The sequence below is a fragment of the Cucumis melo genome, chromosome 9 (genome assembly GCF_025177605.1).
Source record: "Cucumis melo cultivar AY chromosome 9, USDA_Cmelo_AY_1.0, whole genome shotgun sequence".
Taxonomy (NCBI): Eukaryota; Viridiplantae; Streptophyta; class Magnoliopsida; order Cucurbitales; family Cucurbitaceae; genus Cucumis; species Cucumis melo.
In genome coordinates, this window is record NC_066865.1 from 23,700,236 (window position 1) to 23,717,890 (window position 17,655).

Sequence of the window (17,655 nt, forward strand, 5' to 3'; positions counted from 1 at the left end):
CTAGTAAATTATTTTGAAACAAATAAGCTAATTAATCAATAAGTATATGATCAACTAAATATTCTTAAGATTTTGATCATAAATGTGCAATAAAAAAAAAAATATTACGATCATATAATAAGTTTGAAGTAGTAATAATGATCATTCATTATTTCATAAATGAGAACTTAATATCTCATTAATATGAGGTATTTTTAGGAAAAAAAAACCTAATTTCTTTTTTTCATGGGATAACTTTGTTCACACTTTTCAATAGCTAAGTACGTACTAATATTTGTAAAAGATGTCAGAAATAAATATTGAGACAATTAACTCGAGAGGTAGGTATCTTACTTTTTATATCAATTTCATTTAGTGTAATGAATACTGTCTAATAGGATCCTCTCTCTTGAACCAATTAGGGAATGGAATGATATTTGTGATTTTTGAGTATTATTCTCAAGATAATAATTATACTTAAATTTATATCTTGAAATTTAGTATATAATCATTAAGATTTGTTTATTTATCTTTTTTCAGAAAAACATCCACTTTTTAACTCTTTCACTTAGAAATTAAAATTCGAATAACTTTAAATATGTTATTTAATTTGACACTTCGAGAATGATCAAATACTGTTAGACACATCTGAATATGATGTAATATGTAATATGATATTCGTTCTTCAATAACAATAATCTCTCCTATTCATATGTAAATATAATTAACATATCCTACTGGTAAACAACATGAATCAGTATTTATTGATTTCTCTATTATTTACTTTTTTTTCTTTTTTGCATTTCTTTAATTTTCTATTATTTTGTAACAAAATTATATAAATTTTCATAATTAATCCCCAAAATTAACTTAATATTGAATTTATCCTTTGAATGACACTTTCATCTATTTTCATCCCATCAAAATTTGTTTTAGAATTTAAATATATTTTAAAATAATTTTGAATATAAAAGAGCAATAGAAACACATAGTCTGATGTGGAAAATTTAAATATCTCTTTGATCTTTTGATCGACGACACGTGTTTTCTATTAAGATTTAGTCAGTGATCATAGATCGAGTTACACTTACAAGTTTTTCTTAATGATATTTAAGCTTTATAAACAAGGCTACAACATTAAATAACAATAATAAAAGTTATTATTATTAGTATAATAACAACAATTAATTAGAGATTAATAAGATAATTTATAATCACATACACTCCATCATTCAAAAGCCTTCTTAATTACCAAAAGAAGCAGTAGCCTAGAAAGGTAATAATTAGCATTAATATACTTTTTTTTTTCTTTTCTTTAATGAAAAGACTATAGAAACAAGTTTATATAAAAAGTAAGATAATGCATGCTACATATCATTGTCTAAATCAAATATAGGGTATTGCTCAAAACAAAGGGATCTCAAACTTAAATCATGTGTATGTGTAAATAAATGTATAAATTTCAAAACGTGGAAGAGAAACAAAGGTCATTTTCTATCATGTCTCCAATATAATAATAATAATCGAAAGAGAGATTAGTTAGAAAAAAGGAAACTTAATTAATTAGGGGAGTATATATATATATATATATATAATTAATTAATTAATTTCTTTAAACTATAGGTTAAATTTAATATTATATGATATGATTACATAAAAAATTTGGCATATTGTTAACGTTTATACATGTATGAAGGCGATAAAATAGCTATATGAATATGAATAAAAGACACGATGATATAATAATGAAAGTGAAAGGTGATGATTATGATATGTTTGATTGATGCAAATAACCTCACCATATTTGATGTAAATTACAAAACACTAACCAAAGTGACTCTTGCTTCTATGCATCGCAACCCCATTCTTTTAATGGAAATTCTCATATAATTTATTATTAAATTTAACTCTTCAAAAACCATATATATATATATATATATATATATATATTAGGGTTCATATTGGCTTAGAAACTAAATCTCTTGATTTAAAAAAAAAAAATTAAAGCTATATTTGATGAATTGAATAAATATTTTAATCCTCCACCTTTAATTTGGAATTTAAGTGGAAAACTATGAAATGAAAATCAAAGGTCTTACGTTCAAGATATTGATAAAATATCTACGTCAGTAAATATTTTTACGATTGATCAAAAAGTTTGAGTTGATGCATGTGTAGAAAATCCATTAAGTAAAAGTCAATATTAATTTGGAAGAAAATAACATGCATTGTAAGGATTTTAATACATAACCTTCTAAACATCCACGTGCTCTGATATATAATGTAAAATATCACTAAAGGTAAATTTAATATTATACAAAAAGTCTAAACAAGATCAACAATGACATTTGGTAGTGGAGAGAAATCGATCATATCTAATCTCTCAGTTGAAAGTACATTAATGTCTTAATTAATTACTAGAACTATATGCTCAAGTTGTGATCAATCGACATTATTCAAATTCAAATTGACACGAGTTTTTTAAGTACCATAATAGTGTGTGGTAGTTTCTCAAATAGTAATTTTGAGAGAAACGCCAACTACTATTGAGCTATGTTTTTGTCGACGAAAAATTTTCTGATTTAATATTGATAAAAAGATAGAGTGTATATATATAAATAAACGAGAGAGAGAGTGTGCGTACGTGGGAGAGTGAAAAAAGGAGAAGAATGATTATGGTTAGCTTTAAGAAGGAGCAATGGAGTGGGATTTGGACCCTACCATTGGAGGATGATTGTGTTTAGGGGGTAATTCTAATTAATTAAAGCATTTAATTTAGAAAAAGAGAGAGTGGAACCTTTTCGATCTTCATGCTAAGTGATTTATCTCAAAAGTTATAATGATTCGATTTTTACGGTCTTTTTTTTTTTCTAATTTAACGACATACAAATATATCGCAATTCAAACTTCTAACATCTTAGTAGATAATACATGTAACCTTAAGCTTATAACTAAAAGAAAAAAAAGACAAGTATAAAACTAAACATCATTAAATGATTTAAGAATGAATAAACTAAAGTAGAGTGAAGATAAAAAAAAAATTAAATTGTTAATATTATTGCATTAATTATAATTAATTAATGTCATTATGATGGGCTTAATTTAGTTTCTTTTGGCTACTCCCTCGACAAACCTTTTCATTTGTGGACCCAAAGTTTCCTTCTTTGGTGGTGTTTCTTCTTTTTGCTTATGTTTTTAGTTATTGCCACTTTCCATCAATGGAAGTCATTTCCATTTCTTTCTAAAATACTCCTCTAACTTCCACCACTTTTATTTTAATATGGATTATCGATGGAACAGACCTCATGATATATAGAAATTTCAATACTTCACAAAAGTCTAATATCATCGATTTAAAGGTTAGTATAGATAATGAGATGTCTTACCGCAACATAGTAAAGCAAGATCAAGTTTTAGATTAGAAAGTCAACAACTTGTAAAATCGAAATTTGAACTTTTGATTTGTTTGTATAAGATCTAATGTCGATGATATTTAAATAAAGAACGATAAATTATCGAAGATTAGAAGATTATTTATTTCACTAGTTTTAGTTAAATAAGAGTATGTTTTGGTTACTAACCAAATACTCTATCATGATTAAATATTTTGTATAATTCCTAAGTCATCCCATTGTAATTGATTAATTTAATTCATAAATTTATGAATGTGTTAATTAGTTGTTGAACAATGTTGATCTAAATAATGTTTAATTTAAGTTGTATTACTTGAGAAACTTTTTTGAAATTGCAATACATAATCTTGAAGATAAATATATTAATAGTGATATATGATGACAATTCAAGTAAAACTTAGCAAAAGAAAATATTTATTACATTTCTTAGGGTTGAAGGTTAGAATTATTCTTCACATTTACATTTTCTTTATTATTTAACATGAATTTTATAGATATATATTTTTAGGTGGATATAGATAACTATAGGTTTAATTCACTCATTAGTACTTATGGAATTACGTATATATCTAAGTATTTTTTTGTATAAATATTGTGACATGTTATTGTTATTGTTCGATTTTAATCTTGATATACTATACACATACCATCGAATAATTTCAAGATACATAAAGTAGGTCATCTAAACATACACATTTAAAGTAGTCCCAAAAATATATCGATTGCTTTTATTTTTCGGTTTTACTCTGAATAGTTCAACTTGTAACCATTTTTTTCTTACATTTCTTACACTATTTTTCTTTATTTTTTCTCGACTTTAACCGATATTTTTAAGATAAAAATATCACATCTTGGTTTACTATAATTACGAATAGTTAAAAATGATTAAATGGTAGAAATATTTCTTTTTTGTTCCATTCAGTGTTCGATTTCCTAATTTTTTAGGGTTTACTATAATCACATCATATTTTGTATGTCAAAATTATTGATATACTTTTTTGTTTGTTTTTTTTTCTTTTTGCATATTGAAATATGGGGCTGAAGCCCAACTTTAGCCCAAGCTAACCTTTAAGCCCAAAATATAAATAGGTCCAAGTGCAGATAGAGCCTACTGAAAATTCTATAAATAGAATTCTTACTCTTACGCTCGATCACGGTAAAAATATTGGTTTGTTGGTTTAAATAAGAGTTTATAAGCAATAAAAGTCTATTACTAATAGATTTTACTATACTTAAAGATTTTTTAAAATGTTGTTAAATTGTTACTTGTTATAATTGTCTAAAGATAAATTTATAGATTGACTCACAAATTGTGGAGAAAATTAGTTTTGTCTTTAAAAACTATTTTTTTCACCTTTTTCCAATGTCAAATATAGTAGTGAAATTACAAAAATGAAACTCTAAAACATGCTCTCCTCTCTAGGACCTATTGAAAATGAAATCCCGGATTTGCTTTTCTTTCGTGCCCTCCTCTTTCCTCTCTTATTCTTTAGTACTTAGTCTTGTACTACAATGTAAACTGCAACATGGGAGAGAAACTCGTTTGATCTAATTGCTCGCCATAGAAGAAAAGGAATAAGAATAAAATACGTAGATGAGAAAAGGAAGGAAAAGAGAAGAAAGAAAGAAAGAAAATGTGAAGTTAGAGAAATAAAGAAGAATGCGAATAATTTTGTTAAATTGCTAGAAGACCTCGTAAAAAAGAGATCAAATGCTTTTTAATTGTAATATCGTTTTTATCTAAACTTATTAATCTGTCACGTTTTACTAAATTAAACATGGACATTGTTCAATTAAATTATGTTAGGGATTTAAGCCAAACCTAACAACTAATTAGGATGGGGTAAAACAAACAAACAACTAAGAAAAGTGATTTTTTACATTAATGCATTACCTTTCACCTTGGTGAAATCAATTTTGGAACCACCAGCTCCCTCTCATGGAGAAACGGCGTCGTTTAGAAAGGCTCAACAATCAGATTGACGTGAGAACAGAATCAAAAAAATGGTCAGCGGAACTGCAGGAATGGAAATGGCGGGGGCATGTAGCCGAGCGCGAGCCATTATGGAGCGCAGCAATTTCTCATAACACATTTACGATCACGACCCTTGGAACTCCCCTAGAGCCAGCCACCATCTTCTTCATCCTCCCTTTTCCCAATAATTAATTGAATTCCAATCCATTATATAACTAACGCTGTCACTCTCACCAATTTCCATGTCCTCAGGTTTGCACTCTTCACTCAATCCCTCTTCAATTTTTTATTTTTTTCATTCATCTTTCATCGCCGATCGCTTTTGCAGTTCGTAGATTCATCATGGCGACTGCATCGAACTCTCTCTCCCTGAAACACGGCCTCTCTCTCTGGTGCCCGCACTCTACTTCCTTTTCCGTACATCATCAACAGCCTTCTTCTGTTGCCTTCAGAGGTTTCCGGAGAAGCTACGTTTCTGCCTCCACGGATTTCGCCAACGACAATAGAGAGTTCGTGTCTTTCTTTCTTTCTTTCTTTCTTTTTTTTTTTCTCGTTTTGTTTCTTCTAGATTTTGATGAATCTTGTGGATTCTGTCTTTTAAGGTTTGTGATTGTTGGTGGTGGAAATGCTGCTGGTTATGCTGCTCGTACTTTCGTTGAACACGGGATGGCGGATGGGCGGCTTTGTATAGTATCTAAGGAGGTGATTTAGTTTTATAATTTTGTGCTAGTATAAATTATATAATTTAGATGATGAAGGTATTCAATTCGATTGTTTTACCTATTTCTTATCTTTTTGGGACTGATTCTATTGCATTCCAGGCGTTTGCACCGTACGAGCGTCCGGCTTTGACAAAAGGTTACTTGTTTCCTCTTGATAAAAAACCAGCTCGCTTGCCTGTAAGATATTATTACTCTTTGAGATGATTGCATAGAATTTATTAAGGGCAGATTGTTAAGTGAAATTCTTCACTTCTGTGTTTGGATTATGTAACTTGAGTTCAAATCTTAAGCACATTCGATTTTCCTTTTGTTTTAGGGGTTTCATACTTGTGTTGGATCTGGTGGGGAAAGGCAAACACCAGAATGGTACAAGGATAAAGGTATTGAGGTAATTTTCATTATACGTTTTTAACATTTATGTGTTCAGTACCTTTCGTTTATATACGTTATAGCTTTCATGATAATTTTACTGAAACTCTGGAACACTAGATATAAATGTTGTCAACATGTTATTAAAGCTAATAATAATGTTATAACTGTTGTGATATATCATTGTGAACGATTTTGTATTATTTTTAAATGGTTAAGGCTGTTCCTGACTACCAATGTGAGTTTAGCTCATTATTCTAGCTTAGGGGTAATTCAAATGTACTATTTTCCTTGAGATTGGAGATCTCTTATCCTGCTAAAAGTGATGAAAAGTTATGTTACCGACTACATTATTCTCTTGCCAGATATGAAATATGGCAGTTGCCAAACTAGGGTCATTATAGATTTATCTTTAGATTAATTTTCTGGAATTGTAGGCGTGGACTGAGTAAAATTTATACTTATACATGATGAGCGTATGTTTTTGTTCATCTGTAAGTTTTGGTTGATTTTCCCTAATTTGCAAAGCTTGCAATTGAAAGTTTTCATCTATTTTTTAAATTGTGTCTCTAAGACAGTCCACTTTGTAGTAAATGCTTTGCGTATCCAATCTTATTTGCCTTTCAGACGTTTTATCAAGATCCAGTTATGGGAATTGATATAAAAAACCAAACCCTGAGAACTAATTCAGGCAAACTGCTCAAGTATGGAGCCCTTTTAATAGCAACAGGGTGTACAGCCTCAAGGTGCTTCAATTCTTTCTTTTTCTATTACTGCTCTTCAAGAACATATTGTTCTTGATAAGTGCTATTTCTATAGAAATAGATAAAAGCTCCACTATCTCTTCTCTCTTGTTCTCAGATTTCCTGATAAGATCGGTGGTGGGCTACCTGGTGTTCACTACATCCGAGATGTTGCAGATGCAGATTCACTAATTTCCTCATTGGTAATACACTGTTTTCTGCATGCAGTGCACATTCACTTACTTTTTGCAACTCCAATTGACTTCCATTTCCTTTCCAGGAGAAAGCAAAAAAGGTGGTGGTTGTTGGTGGTGGTTATATTGGTATGGAGGTCGCTGCAGCTGCTGTTGGTTGGAAACTTGATACAACAGTATGGACTCTTTTATAGCTTGAATTTTGTTCACTGTAGTAGCTTGTTCTTTGGGATAAGATTTGAAATTATGTGTTCCCGCACCTAATTAAATCCTCATCTATTGCACCATTATTTCATTTGATTGAAGTTATATTAGTGATATAGAAGTAGAATTATTTTGTTTTGAGACAGAATGATTGGTATTTGATTTATTCTTATCTTATTACTTGTTATGTTCAAAGTCTCACGAGATGTGGCAAAATAATGTATGTAGGCTTGTTAAAAGTTGTACAGGGCATCTGTTTCCAGGGAATTAGATGCTAAACCTTGAGACAAAAAGGGTGGCTGAAATTCACACATTCATTCTACAATCTGGGTCAAACAAATGGCTCTTCAAGCTTTTTGTAATTGTTTCTCCAAACGGGCAAATGCCTTCGCTGACATTATATAAATTTGTAACATATGTTGCTTCATAGTTACTTTAATCTTAGTGCTTAATTCTTATATCCCACAAGGTCATACCCTTTGTCTATGACTCAAGTACTTAGGTGGGCATGTACAATTATGCATGATCTAGAGTCCTACTTGGGCTTTTGATGAAAAATTAAAGTTTAATTCACTGGTTTTACACCATCTAGAAGTATTTTCTGCATTTCATTGGAAATGATTGAATAACTTTGCAAAATTGTGAATAAAGATTGTGGAAGTATCAAGAACTGTGATGTTTTACTTTTTTCATTCTTATAATTTAATCATCGTTCCCTGTTCAGGGGTCAAATTTTAAATATTTTTTATGTTTTCTTTAACTCCTCTCCACCTGGTTATAAAACACCGTAGATCATATTTCCCGAGAATCATCTATTGCAAAGACTTTTTACTCCTTCGCTGGCCAAGAAATATGAAGAATTTTACCAGGAGAATGGTGTTAAATTCTTAAAGGTTTCCATCTCTTTCTCTCTCTCTCTCTTATGTATCACTTGTACAACCTTGCAGAATTTAAATAGCGCATTGTCTTCATTACTATGTTTAACCATTAATCAGGGGGCCTCCATAAAAAATTTGGAAGCTGGTGCAAATGGTCGGGTCACTTCTGTTAGACTTGCGGATGGATCCTCCATTGAAGCAGACACGGTATTTATGTTTGTTTAATTATCTTTAATGTCTATTCTAAACTTCAAGCGGATATAGTGTACCACCATTTATCTATCATTTGCAATGAATGTCTGCGATTTTAGAGTGACCACTACCTTCAAGCAAAATGCTGCAGTCAACCTGTTTTTTCATTGTCTAAATAAGAAGAGGTAGACGTTTTTATTCCTACTTAGAGAGTCATATATGCAATTGTAGCCAATAATCAAAATCAGACTACAATGGAAAGTTTTTCTCATTATTGTGTTTTCACCTGTCATTTCTAGTAATCACTAATCAGTAGGCTAGGCTAGTCATTGAAAATGCTAAAGTGGTATTTATCTCTCAATGCCTACGCGTTTGATAAACTTTGTAAATTCTTGCAGCTTTTAACTGCTCATGTTAATTAGGAAACCTGGCGCATTGATGTGGTCATAATTCATTTAACATTTTCCCAGGTAGTAATAGGCATTGGTGCAAAGCCTGCGGTCGGTCCGTTTGAGCAAGTGGGATTGAATAGCACTGTTGGCGGTATACAGGTAAACTAATGTAGTGTGAAGGAGATTTTCATTCTTTTTACTCATCCCAAAACCTAAAGGAATATCACCCTTTGTTTGTAATCTTAGCATTTTGATGTTGTACTACAGTAGTTATTTAACTAAGCCAGATTTTGTACTGAATTGAAAATGCGACCCTATGCTGGTTGGGATGGCTATTTTTTCCTAGGTAAGAGATACTTCTGTCAACACATCCCTCGCTAGGCCATTAGGGGTGGTCTAGGGATATCACTTTGGTTTGTGTATCATATTTAGGTTTGTTCATTCTTGTTCTCTCATGTGAGGTCATGAAAACTTTCCGGAACCTAATAGCAGATAATGTTTCCCTTAAATTGACAATAATAAATTGTTTCATATAATCATAAAAATATCCAAGGAAATGATTAGTTTTCCATGTGAAAAGAAGCTAAGCTGTACATTTTGTACCTAGGTTGATGGCCTGTTCAGAACAAAAGTTCCAGGAATTTTCGCAGTTGGGGATGTGGCAGCATTCCCATTAAAGGTGTTTTTCCTTTTTTCTTTTTATTTTTCCCCTTAATAATCCTACATCTCCTTTTCAACTGAACAATGACTGCAATCCAAATAAAACAGCTGTATGATCGTGTAGCTCGGGTCGAACATGTGGATCATGCTCGTCGGTCAGCTCAGCATTGTGTCAAAGCATTGCTAACTGCTCAAACTCAAACGTAAATTGGATAATTTTCTTGGACCGTCATTTGATTCTTAAACATTGTTTCTTTTATTCACTAGTCATTCAATGGTGTAAACTCATCCTTTACATTATCTTACAGATACGATTATCTTCCATACTTCTACTCAAGGGTGTTTGAATACGAAGGGAGCCCTAGGAAAATATGGTGGCAATTTTTTGGGGATAATGGTATGATGCTCCCCCGTAAAGTATGCGGTTGTGTCTTTCCTAAATCATTATGTCTTCTGACTCTTAATCCTTTGCTTTGCAGTTGGTGAGACAGTTGAAATTGGGAACTTTGATCCTAAGATCGCTACTTTTTGGATTGATTCTGGTAATATATCGCTCTCATTCTACCTATATACCCTTCTTTTTTCTCTATAAATTGAACATCACGTTGATGACAAGGCTACTCTGATGTGGGCTACAGGTAAATTAAAAGGGGTTCTTCTTGAAAGCGGAAGTCCTGAGGTAATTTCACTTTGAAGTTTTAACTTCTAGGTTTTATTTATTTATTTTCTTTTTTGAATGGCCATGTCAGTTAGTTCCTAACCTTGAAAAGTCTTAATTAAGTTTAGCGTTCAACTTTAATTCTTATTAATTTTTGGTCAATGAGGTTGAACTAACAAATGTACTTAAAATACAAGTACAAGAGAACAGGTCAATAAAACAAGAGTTGTTACTTTTTAGGCCAAAAGACTGACTTAAAATGTATTTGTCTACTTACCTTAAAGATTTTTTTAGCCAAACTTTGTCTTATTTTATCCTGTCAAATCTACTTTTTTGTGTTGGTTCGAAACAAATCATGGTTTGTTTAGGTCAAAACTAAAACTAAAACTTCTTTAAATGGATCGGAAATCTACTGTTCACAAACCAAATAAACAGAAATAACAATGTTTAAAGAATAATGTCTAACTACTTCCATTTTATATCTTACCTTTGAGTGTGTTTAGTGCTTAAACAAGTGTTTCTAGGTGTAAAAAAAATGTTTTTAAACACTTAAAAAGTCAATCTAAACAGCCTTAGCCTTTTCGCGTCCAACATGGAACATTTTACCTCATCGTCAGCAAACTAACCTTGATATATTTTGATGGTAGGAATTTGAACTTCTTCCTAAACTCGCAAGGTTCCAGCCTTCGGTTGATAAATCTAAACTTCAAAATGCATCTTCAGTCGAGGAAGCACTGGATATTGCCCGTGCATCTTTGCAACAGGTTGGAGCTGCGGTTTAATTTAGAATAAAAAAAAGGTGTTTCAACTTTGCAAGTTCGATTAGCAATAAAATGTTTTGGGTTATTATTGAATTTTCATTTTTCCTTGGGCATTTTGGTTATTCTCTTTCCTTCGATCCATTGTAGACGCTATTTTATTCCTCCTGCTGTGATATTTTTCTCAAGGTGCTTGTCATAAGGGTAAGGAAATAACAGCCACCTACGGATATAATTACTGGGAAAAGTATAAGCTTACTCGTGGTCGAGCCTTTTTGGGGTTGTCGGTTGACTGACTGGATGATGATGATATTATAGCTAGTTGATTATAATAATTTTTATTTAAGATGTAGATTATTTTTGTTAGAATAGAAAATACTAAATACCGTCACAAAGAAAAGAGATTGAAAAATAGTATTTACTAAATAGTTTTACACACCCCTATTGCTACAGGGAGTGAGATATAACAACTCACCTCACCAACTAAAAGTTGGTGTCCCATAGGATCTTAAAAGGGTTTAGGGAAGTACTTTGGGAGAGGAGAGAATTTAAAATATTGATAATTCTTTCTTTCTAAAAGGTAATCATTATTTATTAAAGCATGTTTAATTTGACTCGTAGTTTGATACACGTTTATCAATTGACATCGATTTTAATCGTCATACCAACTTTTTGCTCAAAATTTATTTAGCAAAAACAATTCTTTACTATTCTAATTAGCTCTTATTTTGAACATTTCAAATAATTGAGAATCAAGCCTAGGAAGAGTTGTTTGAATATTTCAAATAAACATCCGAATAACAGTGTTCCTATCATTCCACATAGACCAAAGTACACTCACAAAACCATCTTAATCTCATCTACGTCTACAAGGTTCTTCCTTACAATCCATCCATTTATTTTAAGAATAGAGATTTTAAAAGAAAATATATTTACACGCATTTAGGACTGCATCTCATCCATTTTCGTACCGTTGAACTAAGTGGACGAACTAGAATGTACTTATGTGACAAACACTTGTTTCTTTTGTTTTTCTTAAAAGATATATTCTTTTTCTTGTTTGTATTTGAGATCATATCGTTGTAACCAACCCAATTGTTTCTCTATAATAATAATAACAATAGTTAGACAGAAGATTGAAAAGCTTTGAAAGTCACTTATTTCCACGATTCATCCAAATTCCAATTAGTGATCAAAAGAGCATTCCACGCAATGCACTTTCCAAAAGAACAAGTTGGAAGAAAAGTAAACACAAAACTCTATCCTCCAAAATTTAAAAATAACAACAATAACATCAACAATAATAAACTCTCTAATTGAGGAAAGATCTAGTATCATATATTATTTTCTTATCTTAAAAATTTGTCTCCGTTAATATATTTTTAATATTAAAATACCTATTTGAATCGTATAATCTAAAATTCTAACCAATTTTAGTTTTAGGTGTTTAATTTTATGACTAAGTAAAAAATAATTTAAAATGATAAAATTTAAGATTTATTAAAAGTACGAACACGGAACACTGACTGAGATAAACAATAAGAGCATGAAATGGTCAATCTCGGTTTTATTTTTTGGCATCGGAGTAGAAGACGGTTTATGAAGACTTTAAATTCAAAATCTATTTTCTTTAATAGAAAAGTTGAAGTCAAAGTCATATATATATATATATATATACATATATATATATATCTTTAATAATTACAAATTTTTAAAAGATCTGAACGGACAAAAGGCAGAGGTGCGAATGCAGTTGGATCCTTCATCAATTTTAGTTTACCCAATCCATAAATAAATAAAATAATTTTTCTTTGTAAATATTTTAGAAAAAAAAGACAATCTAAGTCTTCTTTAATAAAGTTCAAGTTAAATTATAAAAATTGGTTTTAAACTTTGTAAATTTTGTCCACCTATCTTAAACTTTCATAAGTAAAATAAAAGAAAAAAAATCTCTCTAAAATTTTCCTAACAAGCTAAAAATATCGTTATCGTCAATTTTAGATAAAATTATCAGTGCGTTTCATTTAGAAAAAACTCACAAACTTTTCAAAAGTATAAAAAGAAATATTCTTAAATAGTTTGGGATAAGGAATAAGTAAAAATTGTAACAAGTAATAAATTATACTATAACAAATTAAAAGTTTTGTAATAGTGTTTAGACTTTTAAATATTATTAATTGTAATACGAAATAGTTATTATAGTTTTATATAATCTTCGTCTCTTATATGTTCCATTCTTACTCCAATGACCAAAATAGAAACCAAAACTTCAAATAAAACATAAAATCACAATAAATTCCAAAATAATAATAATAAAAAAATCCATCTAAAGTCTAAAACATACGAAAAATGATGAATAACCCAATACAAGAAAAAGAAAAAATTGCCTATGAAACAAATCAATAAACTCATACTTCCCAACATCAAACAATTTTACTCATAACTTATTTGAGATATGAAAAGGGAGTTTGAATTTTTCTTTTTGACGACTACGTTTTGGTATTAGAAGGAACGTTCATAATTCATAACCCAAAAAGGAAAAACACACACTTGTTTTTTGGTTTGTAATGTAAAGTTCAAGTCATTTTCTTATAAATTATTCCTAATTAACTCCATCCTCTTTTCCATCTCTATAAATTAAACACTCTCCCCTACCTCTTTCTCTATCTTCCAACTTACCTTCTGATCATCTCAATAATTAACTTACCCTCCAATCTCTTGTAATTGTTTTTCAGTACTCCTACTATTCTAATTCTTTCAAAACCCACAACTGATTTACCAGCGTTAATTAAAAATGATGGTAAGAATTAATTAATTAATTATTATTTTCCTCTTAACCTTTCTTCATTTTCTTCTTTAATTTTCTCAGATTCTGAGTTTTTATTAATGGGTTTCTCTTTTTAAATCTGCAGAAGGTTGTATTGAACGTTGAAATGAGGGATTCAAAGACAAAGAAAAAGGTGTTGGGTGCTGTTTCTGGTCTTTTAGGTAACTTCCACAAACTATATTATATAAAACTATTCATCTAAGTTTTTCTGACATAATAAACAATTTTGTTGTATCTTAAAAAAAAACAATAAAGCTCGGAAAAAAATTATATTGACAAAATCATGTCATGAATGTGAAGATATAATACAAATACTAAACATATTATTGTTTTAAAAAGCTTAAAATGTTTTTTTTTAATCAGTATATATTGATGCGAGTTTTGGGAAAAACTGAACTTGCAGGTGTTGTATCAGTGGCAACAGAAGAGAACAAGATCACAGTGATTGGAACTACAGATCCAATTAAGATTGTTAAGAAAGTAAGAAAGGTTTGGCCAACAGCTAATATCATCAGTGTTGGACAAGAGAAAGAAGATGCAAAGAAAGAAGAATCTCAACCCAAAATAGAGCAAATTGATTGGGCTAAGGCTTACACAACCTTCTATTCTTACCCTACATCTCATTACTATTATCCATATCAAGAACGACTATATGTATAAACCAAATGGTTGTGTTATCTCCTAAGTTACTCCAGAGGTTGGGACGTATGGCGAGAGAGTAATATCCGTACTTCCAAGTTCTATAGGATAATTAAGTAGTGGGTTATTAGAAGACAAACATCAATCTAAATCCACCATGATCTGATGGTGGAAATCTGTTATGTTCACATTGTGGTGACCTCTCCGAATACTTTTCTAAATTCACATAATATATACATATATATATTAGCTATAGAGGTCAAGGCTATAATTCTTTTTCTGAGTACGTGGTGTGGTCAATGTTGAAGTAAATATTAAGCTGTTTGTTTATGTTTAAGTTGATGATTATTAATAGAGGATATATGGATTATTATATGTGATGAAAAAGAAATCACTTTTTTGAAAGTTTTGAATAAAATATGTGTTGGTTGTGTGGGAAAACGTACTGCTTATTATACTCTATATTATTATTCAAGTTGTTGATTTGAGTAAAATATCACAAAAACAACCACTAAATGAATAATTAAATATATATATAGGTAGTTAGGTTAATCAAGGGGTTGGTATATGCTAATATATATATATAGTTAATGTAATGTAACATTAATCAACTTTCTAAAAGCATTAGATAAAAGACTCATGGGTCCCCAATTTATTATGTATATGTATAATGATATTAATTAGTATTCATAACCATTAATCAATTTAAATCATTAAAGTTCTTAAGGACAAACAACGAAACTGACCACACATTATGAAAAAAGAAGGAGTCGTGTGAAATTATATATATATATATATATATATATATATATATATATATATATATATATATATAAAGAAATTTAAATTCATTCTTCTTGCTTTTCTTTGTAAATGAAGTAATATTGAGCAAAAATACTCATTAAAGAAAAAAAAAGGTATTTGGAAGGTTAGTTGGTAATTGTAATTATATACACAATATATAGAATGATTAATCAAAACTTCACTTGACAAGCATTTATGTTAATTAAACTATGTTTTTTTAATAGATAATTAGTATAATATTTTAGTTTTTAAATTATTTGGTCTCTTAATTAACTTTTAAATTATAAATTTAATAAGATTCAATCTCTTTATCGAAAATTTAAATCTTCCAATTTTAATATAAACATATTACCTTATATATCATTTGAAACTTAACCTTGAAATTTTCATTACTAATTTTTTTATTAATTAATTTATAACCATTAAATTAATTGTAATTAAATTAGTTAGTTTTCACCACTTTTAATTATTGGTATTAGTTTTTTTTATTAATTAATTTATAACCATTAAATTAATTATAATTAAATTAGTTTTCACTAATTTCAAGTCACTACTAAAATTAACTAAAAAAAATTATATCATAAATATTTTAAATTTAATCAATTAATTGAAACTTACTATCAAGATCCCAAGGTAAGCCATTCATTACTATGGAGTAACTATAAAATAAATAAATTGAAAGTTTAAGAATAAAAATAACGTAAGAATCCAATAGAAACTAAATAATACGTAAGTATTCGGTGATTTAAAATAAAATGTATTTTAAAGAGATTCAATCTGAAAAGAAAAAAAGAAATTATCAATACGAGATGAAAATGAACTCTTTACTTTTTAAATTTTCTTATTTATGCCAATTCTACTGCTCCATATTATGAGCTAACTTAAACCACAAGAAGATTAGACTAATGGTATATTTCGATTACATTATCAATCTTTAATTTAGAAAATAAGTTATTTAGAAGAAAAATGAGAGTTATTTTTTAGGTGTGTTTCAGACAATTTTTTGAAAATGAACCATTTTTTTTTAGATTAATAGAAACGGATCCTAAGCTTTTCTGGTACACAATTTGTCATATAACAATATCTTAATCTAAAAGGCCAAGTTAACGTCAAATTAGCATTAGAAGGATATCTACATTTCAACCTTCCAATTTCCTCTCTCCTCTTATTCCTTATTTGAAACTTAGTCCACTCATCTTCCCACTTACCACTTCCACAAAAACAACTAAGAACTTCCCTTCTCCTTTCTCATCTTCATAAAAATTTCCCCTCCCCACCTCTCAACCCTCCATCACTCCCCAATTCATCATATCATCTTATCAAACTCAAAAATGAGAGTGAGACTTTCTTCATTACTCTACTTTACTATTTATTATTTGACTTCCGCTAAAGAAAAACTCATTGTGCTCAAAATTGTCCGAATTCAGTGAAAAATATCGTCTTATAATAATCATCGTTAAGTGTATATTTGAAAATTTTATGTGTTATGTGCCCTTTTCTTCTTCTTCTTCTTCTTGTTTTTGCAGCCTTTTTCCTTCGGAAGATTTGAATTAGGTAACAAAATTTAATTAACATAATCTTCTATGCGCAGAAAGTGGTATTGAAATTGGAATTACATGGTGATAGAGAAAAGCAAAAAGCCTTGAAATCAGTATCTGTTCTTCAAGGTAATCAATTAAAACTCTATTAGCTAGCCTCTTACAATTTTTTTACCAAAACATCTTTTTTTTTTCTCCCTTTCTTTTGGAGAGATAATGATGAACACCAAAATTCATACTTAATTAGGAATTGAATTGATCGCCATGGACATGAAAGACAAAAAGTTAACAGTGATTGGAGATGTAGACCCAGTTGACGTCGTTGCGAAGGTTCGAAAGCATTGGCCGGACGCCGACATCGTCAGCATCGGCCCGGCAAAGGAAGAGAAGAAGAAGGAAGAGCAAAAGAATCAAAATGATCAAAAGATGGAAGAGCTACTTAAATTGTACAAAAGCTATGATCATCAACATGGCTTTGCTGTTAATTACGATTTGTATGGTGTGGAGGAGAATTCTAATAACCCTTGTGTCATAAGTTAGAATTTAACTCATATAGTATATAGTTCAAACTTACTTAGTATATTATGTCTTTTTTAAGTTAAGATCAGTAGGAATTGGAATGCTCTCAATTTCACATATTGTTAAACTACATAATAATTAGCTACCTATGTTTTATTTTTAATTTGAGGGTTTAACTAGTGATTCTCTAT

The 17,655-nt window shown here is 29.7% G+C and overlaps 3 protein-coding genes across 3 annotated transcripts; all 3 read left to right on the top strand.

The window, feature by feature from the left end:
- The first annotated feature begins 5,386 nt into the window (after positions 1-5,386).
- Positions 5,387-11,489, top strand: LOC103482782 (monodehydroascorbate reductase, chloroplastic/mitochondrial). The gene is made up of 17 exons (XM_008439107.3): positions 5,387-5,619; positions 5,696-5,876; positions 5,970-6,069; positions 6,189-6,266; positions 6,406-6,477; positions 7,086-7,204; positions 7,320-7,404; positions 7,482-7,571; positions 8,391-8,492; positions 8,595-8,684; positions 9,140-9,220; positions 9,669-9,740; positions 9,830-9,924; positions 10,030-10,118; positions 10,201-10,263; positions 10,360-10,400; positions 11,027-11,489. Exons 1-17 carry the CDS (start codon positions 5,610-5,612, stop codon positions 11,159-11,161), a joined length of 1,503 nt encoding a protein of 500 aa, XP_008437329.1. The 5' UTR covers positions 5,387-5,609; the 3' UTR covers positions 11,162-11,489.
- A 2,282-nt stretch (positions 11,490-13,771) lies between these two features.
- On the top strand, positions 13,772-15,021 carry LOC103482783 (heavy metal-associated isoprenylated plant protein 39-like). Its single transcript, XM_008439108.3, has 3 exons — positions 13,772-13,937; positions 14,050-14,125; positions 14,368-15,021. Exons 1-3 carry the CDS (start codon positions 13,932-13,934, stop codon positions 14,622-14,624), a joined length of 339 nt encoding a protein of 112 aa, XP_008437330.1. The 5' UTR covers positions 13,772-13,931; the 3' UTR covers positions 14,625-15,021.
- Positions 15,022-16,517: 1,496 nt separating this feature from the next.
- On the top strand, positions 16,518-17,627 carry LOC103482784 (heavy metal-associated isoprenylated plant protein 39). The gene is made up of 3 exons (XM_008439110.3): positions 16,518-16,744; positions 16,999-17,074; positions 17,193-17,627. Exons 1-3 carry the CDS (start codon positions 16,739-16,741, stop codon positions 17,483-17,485), a joined length of 375 nt encoding a protein of 124 aa, XP_008437332.1. The 5' UTR covers positions 16,518-16,738; the 3' UTR covers positions 17,486-17,627.
- Positions 17,628-17,655: the final 28 nt, after the last annotated feature.